General features: G+C 46.7%; 2 protein-coding genes across 5 annotated transcripts; one reads left to right on the plus strand and one right to left on the minus strand.

Moving 5' to 3' along the window:
- The first annotated feature begins 41 nt into the window (after window positions 1-41).
- PSMA7 (proteasome 20S subunit alpha 7) lies at window positions 42-5,476 on the plus strand. The gene is given in 7 exon segments (NM_001245611.1): window positions 42-165; window positions 1,372-1,498; window positions 2,340-2,464; window positions 3,799-3,921; window positions 4,267-4,386; window positions 4,911-4,973; window positions 5,235-5,476. Coding segments are annotated over 7 exon segments (747 nt in total). The 5' UTR covers window positions 42-69; the 3' UTR covers window positions 5,328-5,476.
- Window positions 5,477-7,310: 1,834 nt separating this feature from the next.
- LSM14B (LSM family member 14B) lies at window positions 7,311-18,869 on the minus strand. Of its 4 annotated transcripts, none has more exons than XM_030288357.4 (10): window positions 18,637-18,867; window positions 14,448-14,611; window positions 13,967-14,102; window positions 13,443-13,559; window positions 11,472-11,642; window positions 11,270-11,350; window positions 10,127-10,288; window positions 9,802-9,955; window positions 8,950-9,129; window positions 7,311-8,605 (listed from the first exon to the last, which is right to left on the minus strand). In XM_030288357.4, the coding sequence occupies exons 1-9, from the start codon at window positions 18,755-18,757 to the stop codon at window positions 8,958-8,960; spliced, it is 1,278 nt and encodes a 425-aa protein (XP_030144217.1). In that variant the 5' UTR covers window positions 18,758-18,867; the 3' UTR covers window positions 7,311-8,605; window positions 8,950-8,957. The 4 variants fall into 4 exon arrangements, with proteins under 4 accessions (XP_030144217.1, XP_030144219.1, XP_030144218.1 ...); XM_030288358.4 differs by having other exon boundaries at window positions 8,321-8,605; window positions 11,270-11,347; window positions 18,637-18,868; XM_030288359.4 differs by lacking the exon at window positions 13,443-13,559 and having other exon boundaries at window positions 18,637-18,868.
- Window positions 18,870-19,079: the final 210 nt, after the last annotated feature.

Here is a 19,079-nt window from a genome sequence, read left to right on the forward strand (position 1 = left end):
TGCGCAGCGCAGGAGCGCAGCGCCCCGCCCCCGGCCCGCCCGGATGACGGTGCGGGTTCTGCCGGAGCCATGAGCTACGACCGCGCCATCACCGTCTTCTCGCCGGACGGGCACCTCTTCCAGGTGGAGTACGCGCAGGAGGCGGTCAAGAAGGGCTCCACGGCGGTGAGTGGCGGGGCGCGGCGCTGGCGGGGCGGCGGCGGCGGAGGGACCCGCGGCGGGGCCTGCTCTGCGCGCCCGGCCCGGCCCGGCCCGGCCCGGAGGCCGCGGGGACCGCCCGGGAGATCCCGCGGGGAGCATCGCCCGGCCTGCGGCTGCCCCAGCGCATCCCTGCTGCGGGATCCGGCCTGCTGCGGGATCCGCTCCTGGCTGTGCTGCGGGGTTTGTGTTTGTGCACGAGGCAGATCCCCGAGCCCTTAGAAACACATTGATGGCTCCCACCTTCTAGTTATCCCAAGCTTTTCCTTAATAAGGGTTTTGTTTCATTTAGGGGAGGAGGAAAAAAAGTGTTAATTTGCAAATACCGTTGTGTTAGTGATGGTTATAAGTTCTACTAATAGTAAGTTTTAATTCTAAAAAGTCACGGCTATGTTAATACTTGTAGTATGTTTTAGTTGCCATTACCAAAAAGAGAATGTACCATCATTGGGATGGGAATGATTGTAACAAAATCTAGTGCCAAATAGATTCTTCGGTTTTTTTCAGACATTAAAAATACTGTAAAAGTGGAGACAGCATACAATGTAACCACCTCTATTGTCTCTTGTTGAATTTCATGTTTTTAGAAACATTTGGAACATGCTCACAGCAGGGCTGCCCCACAATGAAAAATTATTCCCATTCCCCTGTGAGAAACAGTGAGCATGAAGGGGAAGGGTCAAGGGTTGTTTTTTCCTCTGTGATGTTGGAAAAGGTATATTCAAGGTATGGATTAGGACTTTAAGGCAGCTACAGACAGAACATTTTGGCAGTTGTAGGGTTACTTGGTAAGGTGTTACCTGATCTCCAGTGCCTTGGGCTCTTGAGTTGAGCAGTGCCACTGGACTAGCCGGGTTTTCATGGCTGTGGAAACACTGATGGTGCTGTTGGAGAAAAGAGTTTGTAAGAGGAGCTGGAATCTGTCTCTTGGGAGCCACAGGGATTTAGGCTGTTATAAACTGATGATGAAACTGCACCCTGAAATGCATTGCAATTTTTGTTACATCAGTGCTGCCTCCGGGTTGTGGGAAATAAAATCCTGACTTCAAGCTGAGGTGGTGGTTACAGTGTGGGGGGTTGTGCTTGGTTACTGCTCATTTGAGTAAAGTCTGCAGCTCTGAGGATTTTTGGACCTGGGTTAACTTTTTTTCTTCTTCTTTTCATGCACGGAAGGTTGGAGTAAGAGGGAAGGATATTGTTGTCCTTGGTGTGGAGAAGAAGTCAGTGGCAAAGCTGCAGGATGAGAGAACTGTCAGGAAGATCTGTGCTCTGGATGACAATGTCTGCATGGCTTTTGCAGGTACATGGTGCCTTCGGGGTTTTGGCAGTTACTGGGACACCTTTGGGCATGTTTATGGAATCTGAGAACCCAAAATACAGGGTGTAACTGGCTGAGAACTGTGGGAAGCACAGTATTTCCACAGTAGCTTATTCTTTTTTTTTTTTTTTTTTTAATAGGGAAAAAGAGAGGGTCAGTGTCAATAATATTTTTAAAGGGAGACCTGATTTAACTGACTAAAACAACAGGGTTTAGGTTCAGTGTGCAGGAATGAGAGGCTCAGTTCTTTCTCTTGCCTTGCTCCCTTAGCCAGGGTCTGGGATATGTGCACGGGTGTTCACAAACTTGAGAAAAAATTCTCTAATAAAAACAAGGCTGTAAGTGAAAAATGGCAGCATTAGCTAAAAAGTAAATAATAAGAAGAATTAAATAAGAATTAAATTTCTTAAAATCTTTTTTTTTTTAATGGTCACACTTTTGTCATCTAACACCATGGTGCTGTAGCCCCATTAACTAGATGATTTTTGCTGAGCAGATGAAACTGGACTGCATGAGGAATAATGTGTGTGGGAATGAGCATTGCAAATCAGCTGGGACATGGAATGCTGTCAGTAATACTCCCTTTTCCTGGTTCAGAATTATGTGTCACCTAACTCACAAACATGGAAGCTGTAAACTAAATCCTTTAGTTATTTTTGTGCATTAACCACTTTCTGCTGCTTTGCAAATGCTCTTGCTCAGCAAACCTGAGAGTTTGACCTCTGATTTTCCCTTGTTGTTGACACTGCCCCCGTGGGCCTTTTAGGGCCAGATTGGTGTTCTGAGGTTTTTTCATGACTCTGGGGCCCCTCTGTCATTTCAGGGCTGACAGCTGATGCCAGGATAGTCATCAACAGAGCTCGGGTGGAGTGCCAGAGCCACAGGCTCACTGTGGAGGACCCTGTCACCGTGGAGTACATCACACGCTACATTGCCAGCCTGAAACAGGTACTTGGAGCTGCACAGAGCTGCTGAGGATGTGTCCTGACCTGACAGAGATGTTTTATCTGCTGTTGTGCTATGCATAATGTACAGTTAGGTGTGGAACAGGTGTGTACCACGTGGGACTAGAGTGTCACACGTGTAGCACGAGCCACACATTGTGTAGTATGGAATATCTGACACTTCTTCAAGCTGTGTAAATGTCTGTGCTCTGGCCTCACTCCACTTACCTGGTAAAAATCACATTAATTGGGAGTGGGGATGTAGCAATGGAAAAGAACAATTGAGTGCTGTTTGATCTGAGTTTTTTCCCCTAGATAAAGCAAGTAGTTCTTGTAAGGACTGCACAGTTCCATGTGTTAGTGTCATCAGGAACACCCTGCTCATCTCACTTCCAGAGTAGCCTGTGTTACTGTCTTTTCTTCATGGCTCCTGGTAGTTTTTTCCTCTTGCAAAGCCATTGCAGGGATGGGTAAGAGGGGAGCAAATTAGTGCAGTATTTAATATGTTTTGTGTTTGATAGTCATGAATTTAGAATGAATTGCAACATCAAAATATGCCCAGCTGTGTTCTGTGAGAGAATTACTCATTTGCCAGTGTATTAAACTGATTTTCAGCCACTAGCAAGAATTAGAGAAAATTTAATTTACTTATGCACAGATGTGTTGGAGCAGTGGTGATGGTAATAATGTGATTGTTTAGTAGAAATAGTAATATTCTCTGTAGTATAATCTCTCTTGCTCTGTAGTCTGTCAGAGCAAGGCACCACTTCCCGAGTTTCACTTTGTTCCTTTATCCAATCTCATGTTTGTGTCTGTTTTTCTGGCACATTCACCATTTCTCTCAGGCTGTTGCAAACACACCTGGCCCAGCTCGTGGTGCTGTGGGTGTCAGCCCTCCTGGCCCTGGTGAGTGACACTGCAGTGTCCCAGGAGGGCTGTGACATGGCTCCAGTGTAGCCTGTGTACAGCCACAGAGCTGCCATGATGTGCAGTCAGTGCAAATCATTGGTGAGAACTGTGTTCAGGTGTCCTCATGGCATTTTTTGGCACACTGGGGCTTGCAGACGTGGCTCTGGCTGCCTCAGCACCACTCAGCAGGTGGAGAGGTGATTCTGGAAGCTGTAACCAGGTGTAGGAGCAGGGATTGGAACAGGGATTGGACAGGAACCACCTCTCGCTTGCCTGGCTTAGGGGCTCCATGAGATACAGAGTCCTGACTAATGGAGAGAGCAAATTAACAGCATTTCTGGTAGCTCTGCTGGCTGTAACTGCTCCAGAGTGTGCTTTGCAGCCTAGAAATGTGTTCAGAGTGCCTGAGAGTGTGTCCTTTGTGCTCAGAGGTACACACAGAGCAATGGCCGCCGGCCCTTTGGGATCTCCGCCCTCATCGTGGGCTTCGACTTCGATGGGACCCCACGGCTGTACCAGACTGACCCCTCTGGCACGTACCATGCTTGGAAGGTGAGTGGGTTCAGTCCCTGCTGGAAGTTGAATATTTGTGAGTTAATGTCTGCTTTAATGTGGGATTGGGGCAGAGGAGATGTCACTGGCCAGATGGTGCTGTCTCACAGCTGCAAAAATCCTTAATGATCAAATGTACTGAGAGTGGCCATCTGCAGTTCAGCTTTCCTTGGGAAGTCTTGTCCCGCTTTCAAAAAAAACCCAAAACCAACCCACCTGTGCCAGATAACTGTCTTTGTATGTGACAGATTATGCAATTGTACAACTTTGTGTTTCTTTCTTATTCTGCAAATGAAATCTTTTCTAAACTCCCATTTATTTTCTTTTTCCCCTTAATGTTTCCAGGCTAATGCCATTGGCAGAGGAGCCAAATCTGTGCGTGAGTTCCTGGAGAAAAACTACACTGATGAGGCCATTGAAACGGATGATCTGACTATTAAACTTGTCATCAAGGCTCTTCTCGAGGTCAGGCTGTTTCACATCTCTTCTGTGGCTTTTCACTGTCCAGATTAATTTCTTAGCTGTGAATATGGGAAAATATTTGTGGATGTCCCAAGGGAGTACTGCAGAGGATCTGTGAGAGCTGTGGGTGGTGGATTGAATTCAAGGTTCAGAATATTTGGGTAACAATTTCCATAGTTTACACAGAACTTACCAGCAGCTCTGGCGAGGAAAACAGACTTCTCTTTTGGGTGTTAACACGAATGCACCAGAGATGTGCTAAAACACATGGTGAATATTTTATGTTTTAATAGAAAATAAAAATAGCACAGGTCAGGTGGTGGGGCTGAGGTGTTCTCCAACTGCCCAGAGCACTGGCACCAGTGTGAAGACCCTTTTGAGAGTTAGTGCTGCTGGTGTTGAGATTTTAAGAGCTAAGGAGTGAAATACCCCCCATGTGCATATATTCTCCTTCTGAGGAGAGACCTGAGAGGGGTTTGGAGTGAATTCCTGGCCAGGCTCCTAAAGCTTCCCTCTGCCCCACACAGGTGGTGCAGTCTGGTGGGAAGAACATCGAGCTGGCGGTCATGAGACGGGAGCAGCCACTGAAGGTGAGGCTGTTGTTTGCTTCTCTCCCCTTGAGCCCATCTCTGATACTGTCCTTGTTGATCCGCCCGAACTTAATCTCACATTTTGCACTGCCAAATACTTCAGTTTATTCTTAGTGGCCAAGGAATGTTGTTGTGTCTGCAGCAGGTACCTGCTTCCAGATAAACAGCAGTTAATGCTCTTCCCATGGCAGAACTAGAATCACTTCCATGAATGTCTCAAGTTTATTGGTATCCTGAGGGTCACCCATGTTTCTGTTTTAGATCCTAAACCCTGAAGAAATTGAGAAGTATGTGGCTGAAATTGAAAAGGAAAAAGAAGAAAATGAAAAGAAAAAACAGAAGAAAACATCATGATGAATGAAATGCACCTGCTTAGCTGCTTTTTAATTCGAGTGATGGGTTATTCTGTATAGATATGTAGGCATTCCAGTTACTCATACTGTGCTCTCTTGAGATCTACAATAAACCTACTGATTTTTTTTTTTAAAGCTGTTATTTAAAAACCCCTGTCTGTTCCTTGGATTTTAATTACCCAGGATGATCTGGTTGGCTACAGAACAGCAGCAGTGACCCATTAAAGGACAGATACTTTGCTTGCATTTTTTTCCCTGGACACTTCACTTTGTTTAATGGTTCTTTTCTGCACTGTCTCAGCTCTCAGCATGTCCTTTTTTTTTACCTTAAGCAGCTGTCTTGGGGGTTGTGTTATGGAGTTGGGGTTTTTAGTCCCTCATGGGCATCTTTCAAAGTGAAAAAGCTGGGTCTGCCTTACAGCAGCCTGTGACAGGCGGTGTGTGTTTTACTGCAAAGGACAGGACAGAGATGGGGGTTGTGTTTTGGGGGTCAGCATGACACTGAGCTGCTGCAGGCACATGCTTAGGGCAGAGGTGCATGCCCTGGTGCTTGCAAAGTCTGGTTCAGAGAAGAGCATTGCTGGTGTGGTTCCCAGAGGAGATGTATGCACCAGGAGCTAAACAGTAACTATAGCAAGTGTTACATGCAACAGAGTTGTAGCTCCTCCACTTTCTCCTCTGATGTTTGCCCTCACATGCTTCTCTACCTCTTACCCCAGGAGTTGGTTTGAGCTGTTTCCTCATTTAGAGGAGCCTCAGGCATCTCCCCACCTAAGCTCATACTCTCAAGTCTCAGTACTTGAAGCAGTAAAAACAGGTGCTCCTTTATTGTAAAAGTTTCCCCATTTGTATCCACCAAGCGGGTAGAACCAAACTGCCCTTGGAAGCAGCTCTTCCACACCAAGAGGGTGACAGCAGGCACAGCAAGGATTGAATGTGGCCCAGAAGCCTGCAGGAGGCAGCTCTGGTACTCCAGCCCCTGCCCAGGACACTGAGGGGCTCCAGAGCAGGGATGCTCCAGGCAGCAGAGCTCAGTGCTGGGCTCTCACACAGCCCAGAGCTGTTTACAGGGAAATGCTGCCCAGCAAAGTGTGGGCAGAGGAGCCCACAGGAGTCAAGGACAGGGAAGCAGCAGTGCTGCTGCTGCTCAGGGACACATCAGGCCACATGAGCCAGAGGAAGCACGGTCCTGGAACACCAGGTTAATTTATCAGCCCTTGGGCTGGAACATTGAAATCAAAAAAGCTGCACTTGCTTCCCTGCTCAAGTCACTCCAATTGTTCCCACACACTGGACTTTTCCATGGGGAAGCTGACAGGGCTGCAGCTGAGCCTGCAGGGCTGACAGGGAACAAGCCCTCAGGTTTGGCACAGCCACCAGGCCCCTCTGTTCCTGGACAGCAGGAGCCAGGCCAGCTCTTGCCTCAGAGGCTGGGACACAGACTTCAGCAGTGTCAATGATGTGCTTATGCCTGGGAGCTGCTGTACTGTGGAAACAAGGGAATTGATCCCACTCAACTGAACAAGCACAGCTACATGTGGATAATGGTGATTACACAGGAACAGTGAGGATTTCTCCTCCATCTTCTGCCAGGGCAGTGCAATTCCACCTCCACACTTAGAGCCACAGTGGCTGCTTTGCCAGCAGCAAAACTGGAGGCAGGGCAGCTCTGAGTGAGCAGTTTCAGCACACCCCAGCTCAGAGGTGGCTCCTGGGGAACCCCACCAGCCCAGGGCTTCCCTCTGCGAGGCTGGAGTAACACAACCCTCCTTCAGTATGGGAACCAGGGCAACAGTACAATGTGCAGTGCCTGGATTTGGGTGTTTCAGCCTTTTCCCAATACTGGGTAACACTTCCAGGTTTGCCAGAGCTCTGCAGCCAGGTTTTCTCCAGCTTGGATGGGAGCCCTGCAAGGATATGTGCCAGAGGAGGTGTAGGGAGTGATGTTATGGAGCTATGTACAGAACAGAGGTGGAGAGAAACATTAAACATTTACATGTTTATTATAATTACAATTTACATTACTCCAAAGAGCAGCCCCACTGCTATGTTCTAATTCTCAGCAATAAAGTCCTACAAAAATAAATCCAAGCTTTTACAGTAACCTAGGTCAATGCATAACTAAAAAAACTTGAGCTATGTAAGGGGTTCAGTCATCAAGGTGCTTTTTCAACAAAATTCCCTACCAACCAAAAACGGGACACATGCCTATAGCAATTTAACCCACTTATTTCATGCAAACAAAGGCAACCCCTCCCTCCCAGCCCTCTCCCCACATACAGATTTTTAAAAACAAAAGAAAAACAACTAAACTATTTACAGTATGGGGGTATAGAGGAAAGAAATTAAACATGCCCATCTGTTAAGCTTCATTATATGGTCTCCCATCCCTAGTTGAATGAAAACATTCCAAAGAGTTCCACCACAGTCTACAGAGTACAGAGAACTGTTTGCATTTGGTGCTGCCTCCAGCGAGGTACAAACCGAGGCAAACCAGTCAGAGCCTCAGGTCTCCTTCCCAGACAGTCACTACTGCCAAAAACTCTGCACATGAGCGGGGACAGTCACTGCTCCCATCCCACATGGTGTCCCCACACTCCAGCCAGGAGCTCCACGCCCCAGGCACTCCCAGCACCCTTCAGCTCAAGGCAGAGCCACGGTCCTGTGCTACCTCCAGCCCAGCAGCAGCCCACAAACAGCTGTACAGTCAGAAACACTACTACATGATCAACACTCCAGTATTCCCAAGTGACAATATACACAACTCCTCAGCACCAGGAATCCATTTCTCCAGATACCAAGTGCTACTTCACACCTGCTGCCAAGATCCGTGAGACCAGCAGCACCAAAGGATCCATTTGGTTACTTCAGAACAAACAAATTATAGCTGGTTTATTTCAAGTGAGCTTTGGTTCCATGTTAAAACAGCATGATTTCTCTTCTCCAGGGTTCAGAAAAGGAGTCTGACTTTGAGCTTAGACTATAGCAGCCTTGAGAGACCCAGAAAGAAGAACCATGTAAGTTAGTCTGCACTTGAAAAACACAAACAAAAAGAAAAGACACCCTGAAGAAGGTACCCCTGAACACATTCCCTCTTCCAAAAAATTCCAGCGGACAGTGGCTGGTCCAAAGTAAGTCCAAAATATAAGCAGTAGTACATGAAATTCTGTCACTTGAGCTGAGACAGTAAACAATATGAACCATTTTCCCACGTTAGTGCAGCAGTTGGTTGTTTTCTTTCTATATACAGTTTCATCGTCTCAGGAGAGATGTTTGAACCTATTCAGAAAAAAAGGTAGAATTAGATTTGATATTATGGGGTTCTTCTCCCAAGAAAAATAACAAAGCTCACACCCCTGTATCAGCTGAAGTGCTCAGTTAGAAACCAAAAGCAGCTTGCTTGAGCTGAGCCTTTTCTCAGACAGAGTGAGACCAAGAAATCAACATGTTAAACCACTCTTATATCCTTCTACCCTTTAGAAATATCAATCAGATCCAATAAGGAACAATTCCTTATATATCCACGAGACTGGAGGGCAAAACAGGTTGCACAGACAGTTCAGGCAAACAGTAAGGGACAAACCTGGCTTAGAGAGAGTATTTACTCTTGCTAGAGCACTTGCCTCTGAAGTTACACTCTGCCAGTACCAGCTCTGTGAGTGGTTTGGTTTCTCCTTGCTGCTCCACTCCCCCTTCCACCTCGAAATCCACCTCGAAAGCTGCGGCCACGAAGGAACCGTCCAGACACTCCGAACGTCTCTGTATTGAGCTTCCTTTCTTCAGCCCACGTGGTGCGCCTGGAACTGAACAAGGCTGAGTTCAGCTTGAACACAAACATTAAAGAACCACTAGAGGAAGCCTCTAACCCCTGATTTTGTTGAGCTGCACTGCAACAAGCAGCACCTGCAGTGTACCTGCTCTAACCCAACCCTTCTGCAGTCACACCACAGAGCATGTCCCTCATGCTGACACTAAAGGGATCTCTCACTTCTCCGGGCACTTGACAACAGCACTGGTGGCAGTGAAAGCTGAAGCTTTCCCTTCATATTCCCAACATTTAACCTAATGCATTTCCACAGCCAGAGCTGACCTCTCTGCCCCACCTCCAGGCTTAGCTCACTCCTGTCTGCCAGCTGCACCTTCAGTGCCGCATGACCCTGATGCCTCCTCTCCCACAAGCCAGATAAGGAATTTGTTTAAAATCAATGAGTTCAAAGTCAGTACTGGGAAAGAGACATGGAAACTCCTCTATCATAGTTTAGGCAAGGGTATCATATCAGCTGAAATGCTTTTTGTTTGATCCCATTGCATGAAGCTTGGTTCACTTCACTTGTGAGCCACCAAATGCATGGCAATATTCCCTGTTTAAAGGCTATTCTAAAATTTTTAAATAATTAAACCATGTCACATAGATTATGTCTGAAATTTTATGCCTAAAATTCAATTTAAAAACCCAGCTTTTAAAAAACACTCACCTAGATTTCAGTTCTGAAGAAATGTTGTCAAAGAAAGACTTGGATTTATCATAATAGCAGTTGGGCCCCAGCAGGTCCTCCTCTGTGTTACCATCATTGTTTTGGGTTGCCACTCCAGGGTCCCCTTTCTCTTCCCCCGTCTCTGCTTTGTCATCTGAAGATAATGAAATGTATTACACTTCCTTGAGGCACACACTGCAGAGCCATCTGTTCTCTTGCTCCCTCAAACAACATTTGAGAGGTAATCATGCAGTTTCTCATAACCAGTTTGTCTATGCAGTGTTTACTACTAGCCCAGCATTTCATATTTAATGAAGACACAAACCTTTAAAGTTTAGTTTCTTCTTGAATTCTTTATCAAGCTCCTCTCTGTTGAATTGTGCATTTGCACTTTCAAAGTCAAAGTCACCTTCAAACTTTATTGTATTTTCCTTCACAGTAGTTGGTCTGTTTTGTCCTCTAGAACGGTTTCTGGTTCTCCTGTTTCCTGAAAGCAGGAGAGTTTAAACACTTGGTAACGCACAGGGAGGTTACATGACTTGCTCAAGATCAGAGGAAACCAGGGATAGAACTCAGGAGTTTCTGGCTTCCAGTCCTGTGGTTAGGCCACACCTCTTTGAAAGCAACTTCTGATTTTGGCTGTAGAAGACACATTACAGCAACACTTTAACTTTCTGAGCAGCATTCCTGGATGTCAGTCTTACCACTAAGACAGTGCACCCAACTTCCCTTCCAGTGTGCAGGGAGAAGTCAGAACAAGCACTGCAGCAAGAAAAGCTGAGGGAGGTGGGGAAAATTATCTGTCTGCTCTTCACCTGCAAATACAGCACTGTAATTAGCCTAAAACCCACTGTGACAGCAAAGAGCAGGTGTAAGAAAATCCAGCAAAAGACTCATCTACCCACCAAAGGCGCTTGTACTCTATCTAGTTTCTGGTTTCTGACTGAGATGCTATCCACTCCTCCTTGGAAGAGCAATAACCCATTCTACACACTAATCAATTTGAAGACCTGAGAGGCTGAAGTGTTGTTTCCTGTCCTATCTCATTTTACTTGGGCAGAAACCTCTTCAAATCTTACTTTCTTCTGGCCCATACTTGTACTGCCACTTTGAAATAAGAATTCTACTCTACAGAATAAAGTGTTCTATGGAAGTGAGTGTTCCATAGCTCCTCTCTGTTATAAAAGCTCTGGAAAGTCTCAGACTGCCTCTCCCAGTAAATATACTTGAGGTTTCAGAGAAATCCAGCTGCTGCTGCCAAGTCACAGCATTGATTTTTATGACATACCTTCAACTTTCTAGAAAAGGGAATGTTCTGAACTTCTGCGACTCCAGAAGCTGTTTTGTTAGGGAAACATCTCTGGATGCCCAAAGCTTTCTCCAGTCTTCTGTCAGTTAATCCTTCACTGAAGTTAACACCACTTGCCTTCACAGGCTGTTGAGACTGTTTAGCATCAGCTTAACCTACCCGATCTTCTCCTTTGAGGTCTTCTGTTTTCATCATTCACCTGTCCTTGGGTTTGCACAGGTGCTGCCTGAACTGTATCTACTGAACAAGAAGGACAAACTTTAAAGGAGCACAAGAACAATCCCCGGGGAGCTCAGTGCTGCAGTGCACCTGGGCAGGCTGCTCCAGCCCAGTGCTCAGGGCTGAAGGGGCACGTACGTACCGCTGGCTTTGCTGTTGGCCGGCGGGACCTGCCGGGCGCCGCGCGGAATCCCCGGAGTCACCTTCACTGGGGGCAGCTTTTGGGAGTTCATGCTGTCAACTGGGCCAGTCTGCACAGCCTGCTCTACCATGGGGCTTTTGCGGACTGGGTGAACAGAAGGAAAGCCAGCACCTGGAAAAAATCCCAATGACTAAGTGCCTCTCAGAAAATGTGCCAACATCATTCAAACCCTGCCCACTTCTAGGGAGAAACCGTTTGGACAAGAATGACTCAAAGCCTTGAGTGTGCATCTTTACAGGCTAAGTTTAAGTGGCACCAGGTAAGGCACCATTGCCATACAAGTCATGGCTTTCACATCCAGAGCCTCAGTTTCAGGAAATATACCCACGGATTTTTAAAATCAAGTTACACAAACATTAAACAACCAAGCCAAGTCAGTCACTCATACAGTTTATACCAAAATCTAATTTCTACGTTATACAGGATTTTATTTTACATGATAACTTTAAATCTGAAACAAAAATTCACCATTTTGAAACCATTCAAGAAAGTTACCCCACTTTGTCAGAAAGGTTTTGCAGCAAAAGCTTATGCACCTCAGCTATATCCCCTTTTGTAAGCTGCTTTTAGAAGTCCTTCAACTTAATTGCTTATTGTTAGAGCTTTCAGACAAAGGAAACCTGAAACCAGACCAGGATCTCAAAGTTACCCTTTTAAATTCCTTCTTGGTCAAGGCCAAAGTGTTACCAAGACTTCTGTTGCTCTTCCATCCAGGCTTATTTATTCACACTACAAAACATGTAAATACTTTTCATGGTTTGGTATACCTTACACCAATTATATTAAAAAGTGACAGTCTTCAGTACTCAGAAGAAACACTGCATTCTAGGTTTAATTAGAAGGTTTGGAGTACTACAGGATCATGTAGTTATGCATAAGAACTGCTTGGAAGCAAACTTTAAATGAATATATTAAAAGAGCAAGAAAAGTGAAAAGCTGAAGAGTTCACACAAACCAAGCCACTGACACTTCTGGGTCACCCAAGTCCAACATGAGATATACCCAGTAGGTTACATCATGCAGGTTCCCAGTTAATGTACACCTGGAAAACTTGCAAGGAAGACAGACATATCCTAGAGATTATTGAGTAGGACAAAGCTGATGTGCAAGTTTAACATGAGAAACTTTCAAAGTTTAGCCAGAGTACTGAGAAACTATGTAAAGATAGATTGCCAAAAGCAGAGAGCAAGTAAAAAGCTTCATGCCAACACAAGCATACATGCTTAAGCTAAAACCAGATGAAACTAACTATCATGTTTAAATGCAGGCTGCACCTGGTCACCCTGCTCTGAGGAAGGTCAGTCTGGTATCTCAACTCAACCTTCTCTGATGGTTTTACACATAGAAGCAAGCACCCAGAACCGTGTTATCTCTGCTACTCAGGACTCGGGAATTGCTTACTGTTAGTCATGCTTTACTAACTGGGAGTCTGGACAAGGTACAATGCCCCATCATGCATGAAATCTACCCTAATGTTTCCTCGATTACAGAAAATACAACCAAATTTTTGATCAGCCTAAGTCTCCAACCACAAGGCCACCCACAATTTAAGCACTGTGTTTCTTTTTCCAAGAAAGGCTGACCAATTCCACACCCAAACCTTATGGTCACACATGTTCCTGGACAGGATGCAGCACATTAGCATCTCTAAACTTCATCCTTTCCTGATACTTACACAGGAAGATGCACTGTCCTGGACTTTTCCTTTCTCCTGTCTCTCTAATTGATACTTCTAGGACAGGAAGAATCATACTTCACGTAATGAAAGGCAAAAAAAAAGCTGAGAACAATCTAGTTCTACTGGCATTACCCATATAAGCACTATCATTCTGGAAGGGGTTAACAAGAACAGAGTATTTGCAAGTGCCATGCAGTTCTTCCAAATATTTGGAGTCCTCAAACTGCTGTTACCCTTGGAAGAGAGCTGATGGGGCTCTGAAGACATGTCAGGCTCTGAAACAGGTTGTGGAGACGGAGAAGAACTAGGGCTGGAAGCTGCTGCTGATGCTGGAGGGCTTACCAATTTCTCTAAAGAGATAGAGGGAAGAAGAGAGAGCAGAGATACACAGATAAGATACAAGGTAGTGAAACATCTGAAGGACTTGGAAAGAGATACAAGATTCACTAGAACAGCATTAGAGCAGCTTATTTACAGTCCTCTCTGGAAATACAAGTTCTTTTTACATGTGATGTGAAGTGTGTTAGGTTAGAAATGAACTGGCCTCAACTGTCAGGTATTCCCATTGATTTCAGAAAGAAACTTCAGCTATTTAGTTTGTTTCTTTCGTGTGCGTGTGTGCACGAGCAAGTGAAACATAGACCTCCTTGCAGCCTGACACTCAGCAAGGAATTTGGTGTTAGTTACTGTTATTTGCTTTCACAGCAGCTGCGTACAAGGCCATCCCTTTATTCTAGCAAGTAAAGTTTGTACTTACCTAAACCTAAGGAAGCTGCATACTGCTGGCTAAGCAAAGAGCTGGCAGCAAGCTGGCTGTAAGGTGGCATACCTCTAAACGGGCTGTAAGGCACATGTGGCTGAAAGGATGACGTAGAGGCAGAGCCCAGTGAAGACTGTAACAAGACAAAGTACATTTCCATTTACAGTGTCCAATAGTCAACTTGCTTTGGCAGTGATTCTTCATGTACAGCATTACTAAAGCTTAAGTAAATTCTGAGAAGGGTTAGTTTACCTCTTTATGATTTTCCTGCATTCTCAGCTAGCTCTGGTTTTTGTTGACTGAAGTCTTAATGCTGCTTCTACTTTAAACATTACAACAAAATTCAGGATGCTTTAAATAATCTGAAGATTCCCAGAGACACTGACTTGCCTTCATTTCTATAAGTTTTTACCAAAATGTAGTCCTTCAACAGCAATGCTTTATCTCAGCTTTTTACCAACACTTCAGGCTAACTTACTTGGACAATGGCTGGATCTTGTGGCAGAGTATGCTGAGCTTTTGGAGGTTCACAGACAGTGATGTCTTTGATGTCACTTCCTCGAAAAATAATGTACTCATAGATTTCTTCTCTGGGAGGAGCCGGTCTGTCCGTGGGCCGGTCCTCGGTCCCGAAGGATCGCACTGGAGCATGGAAACGGTGACATTAGTGCAGCACTGCCACTGCAGCGTTGTGCAAGCTCAGATTCTTGCAATTATAAAGTACTCCTTCAACACTTGCCATTTGTAACAACAACAACAACAGCTACTTCCAGAACTCTCAATCTCCTTCTCACACATCTGCTCCCTCAAATGCCAACTTTTTCAGCAGCCTGTGTAAACAGTTTTGTTTACATCAAGCTGTGAAGGTAAAGACCATAGACCAGCTGGAGTGAAGAATCCTACTCCAAACCCAAGGAGTTCCCCACAGTGCTGTACTCTCCTTCCCTCCCCAGCAGCTGTCCCAAGCAGGCATTCAGCTCCAGACAACTGCACCAGACCACAGGGGAGGCCCCCTGAAGCAGCAGGGGGAAATCTTAGAAGGTTTTAGAGCTCAAATCTGCACTTTTGCTTACATACATTTATTATGCAGATAGAGGCAGTTTTATCAATGATAAAAACTTTCTATTAAAATTCCCTCTCTATTCCAATGTCACTATTTCTGTGATTAATGTGACTACAAAGCAAGCCATCAGTGATAAATCTAAGATCTCAGTGCTTAGGGAGGCTTTGCTGAGTGCCAGCTGCCAGAATACTTGAGCAGACACTAACCAATGTCACAGAGTAGGAAAAGAAAGACTTCAGCTGACTGTGGCAACTACTAGGTATAAGCATAAATTAATTTGAGCCATTAAGGAAGAAGAGGTCAGGCTGGATTATTGGCTCAGGAAAACAGATAACACAGTTACATCAGGCACTGACAGGTAAAAGCTCGAAATTTCAGCCACAAGTTACAGAAACTCCCAAGTTCACTGGTGTGGCTGCTTTCTGTCTTTGAGAGGCACTCCCAGTTCAGATGAGTACCAGCACATACTGGCTTGATGCACATTTTCTGCCAATGGAAGAACTCCGTACTGGAGTTCCCTCAATTGCTTCTATCAGGTTATCATGGAAGCACTGAAATACCTCCACCAGGACAAGCTACTCTTCCTGTCACACAGATGGGGGCACCACATCCTCCCAGGAAAAGGAGCACCACAAGCGGCACTGAGCATCCCAGGCACAGCATGCTGCTTCTAACTTAGGAGCAGTGTTGGCAGTTGTAGCCAGGGATACTCAAGAGTCCTGTTCCAGGGTGTATGCAGTGGCTCACCTCACACCAGGCAGCACTTAGTGCCACAAATGGCTTTCACCCCTGTTAACACACAGGTGAGCTCCCAAGGAGCAGGTGAATGCCAGAATTTCCAAATCACAGTGCTCAGCACCTCAGGGAGGGGTGCTGGTACAAGGACAAGCTGTCAGCCACTTCCTTTCAATGGCCATCTTCCATGACTTCCTAGGGTAAATAGCCTCTCCAAGTTATTTTAGCTCTCCAGCTGCTGTTTGATCATATTACAGCTGTAACCCAGTCAACCAGAAGCAGATTATAAACTGAAAGCAATGCTTGTAGCCTTTTGGACATGAACTGTACCACTGATCTCTCTGTTCAAAATTAGATTATTACAGCTCATGGCAAGATATACTAAAGGTATCCAGAGCTCCTGCAGGATTGCACAACTAACTTGGAAACCACCATGACCAGACTGTCAACTTCCACATGGACAAACACATGACCTGCAAAGCCCAAAGCTGCCCAGGCAGCCTCTCAGTTGGCTGGTGCCAAGGTTTCTAACAAAAAAAGTTGGAAAGCCAAGTCCTCGTGGTAGACAAAACACGACTGTAGGAGAGTTGAGCTTGTCTGTCCCTGCACCTGAGGTGTTTAACTGCTTCTGGCACAGCATAAAGTACAGCTTAAAGTTCCTGTGGAGGTGGGAAGGGTTATCTCCCATGAAGTTACTGACTTGCTTACAGATGAACAGGGAAATCAATCCCACAACACTGCAACTCCTGATTTACAACACAGATCCTACTTGTGTAGGGCTGTTGAGCTTAAGCTCTGAAGGGGCAGGAAGCACAGCAAGACTGGCTAGAAAGCAGAGCTTACATGGATATTTTTTTGTTCTAAAATTCCAATTTCTTCAGACTTCTACTTAAGGGGGAGTAAGTTCCAACAGGACAGCTGTGGGCTTAAACTTCTTTTGTTTGCAACTTAAGTTTAGCCTCTAACAAAACAGACAACTTTCTTGTAGTGATTAAGTCCACAGAATCTCCAGCATTTAAGATTCTGTGCACGTATTGAGGTTTAACAAATATAAATTAATTGAAGTCAGCCTGGTTCAAGTGAGAGGCTGAACCAGATTTCTTCCTGAAGTCTCTTTCAACTTAGACTTTTCTTCATGAATGATAGAACTGAAGAGAATAGCACTTGCATTGCACATGGAAGTGTTTAAACAGTGGCATCCAGGGTTTAATAACAATTTACCTGCAGTCTGGACAACTTCAACAGCATGTCAATAATTCATGGGCCTTCTAATGCCTCAAGTGTTTTAAACCACTGACACCACACACGGGGTTGATACTGCCCAACTTCAACCTTGTTGCTACATTTGTAATTCTGACACTAATTTTGCTTTGCTACGAAGTCTCTAAATTTGAAAAACCCCTCGAGCTACAATGAAAAGCAGGGTTTGTGATGCAAAGTTTACAGAACAGCTCTCTAGGTGGGGAAAACCGTATTCCCCACCTACTGCAACAACCACTTCTTAGGCATTCCAGTTCATCAAAACTGAACACTGAGAGACCAATAAATACAAGAATTGCCAGAAATCTCATCCAAAGCATACACTTACTCGCACCATAAAACACGTTAATCATACGTGCCTTTGAAACACACCAGCTCTGAAGTAGCAAGTGCCATGTGTAAGGCAGGAGCACTTAAGGAACCATTTCTACTTGCTGCTGGGCCAAGGTGAGGATCTTCCTGCACCTACAGGAAAGGAACTGCATCCTTCCAGCAACGTCTCAAGTACTTTGAGCAACGCACTAACACAAACAGCTCCATTTGTGCATTTTAAATAAACGACTACATTCCTAGAGAAAAAGGGAATTTGAGAAAAGTCGCATTTTTAACTTCAGAAAACACTCTAATGGGTATCAAATAATGCCCAGCATCATATAAACATCATTATGCAGGTAAACACTGGGGCACAGGCTGCCTTGCGGGTAGTTGTGAATCTGGCAAGTCAGTGCCTCTTGCCAGCAAACAGCCTTTCAAAACAAAAGGTGTTTGTTTTGTGGACAGCCCCGATGGCTGGCTGCAGGCAATGAAGAACGTGTGAACTTCCCAAAACAAGGAAGGACAAAACTCAGGAAAAGAAAACACCGATGCACATTAGCTGAAGTAGCCAAGCTAGACTTGAAAAGCAGTACAGGAGTAAGTTCACGTTTGAAAGACTAAACAAGACAGGACAGGTTTCAGTGAGATAAAATACAGGAGTTCCCAGCACAGGTGACAACTGAACCCAAATGACACTGTTTGGAAGATAACAATCGGTATTTCTACAGGGAAACAAAATGTAAAGCCTCGCTGAGGAGCCAGCAAGGTCGGCGATCCAGACCCACGTGCAGGCGGCCCACAGCGCTCCGTGCAGCAGCTCCCACCCTCCTCACCTGAGCTGAGCCCAGTTATCGACCACGGCAGGAACAAAGACACAACAACAGAACTGTTTTCCTCAGCGCCGGCCTGGGGCCCTCCTCGAGCCGAACACCGACACACAGCCGGGCACAGCCCAGCGAGGGGCACCGAGCCCCGCACAGCGCTGCCGAGCGTCACCTCCCCGCTCCTGACAATGGCACGGGGAGCCGGCAGCGCTTCTCCCCGGGAACTCCCGCGGAGGGCCGAGGGCTGCTCAGCATCCCGGGCCCTGCCCGCCCCTCCGGCGCGGCCGCTGTCAGTGCTGACTCACGGGGAGCACCATTGCTCCGGACACGGGGCTCCGGCCCCGCCGCAGCCCCGCGGGGCGGGCGGGCCCCGGGCGCGCTCATTGTTCGCGGCACGGCGGCCCCCGCCGCGTCCCCTCAGCCAGCGCCGGCCTAGGCCCGCCCGCGCCCCCCACCGGGCCCCGCCTCACCCTTGGCCAGCGCCACGGTGGAGTTCTCGGTGTCGATGGTGTAGAGGATGCCCTCATAGCGGATCTGCGCCTTGGAGATCAGGCTGATCTTGCTGCCGATGTAGGGGGTCCCCGAGCTCATGGCGGCGGCGGAGCCGGGCCGGGGAGGGAGGGCGGGCAGGGGGGTCCCGGAGGCGCGCGGAGCCGCCGCGCCGCCCACGCGCACTGCGGAGCGGGGACCCCGCCGCGCGCGCCTTATATAGGGCGGAGGGAGCCGGGCCGGGGGGAGGCAGCGGGGGGCGTGCTGCGGAACTGCGCATGCGCCGCGCGCTATTGACCAGACGGGAGAGACGGGGTCAGACGGGGAGGGGCGGAGTGGGGGGGGAACACCCGGGGCCCGCGTCACGTGACCAGCGCGGGCGAGGGTGCCACGTGCGCCGCGGGCGCGGGGCGGGGCCAGGCGG

Source organism: Taeniopygia guttata, chromosome 20 (assembly GCF_048771995.1).
Source record: "Taeniopygia guttata chromosome 20, bTaeGut7.mat, whole genome shotgun sequence".
Classification (NCBI taxonomy): Eukaryota; Metazoa; Chordata; class Aves; order Passeriformes; family Estrildidae; genus Taeniopygia; species Taeniopygia guttata.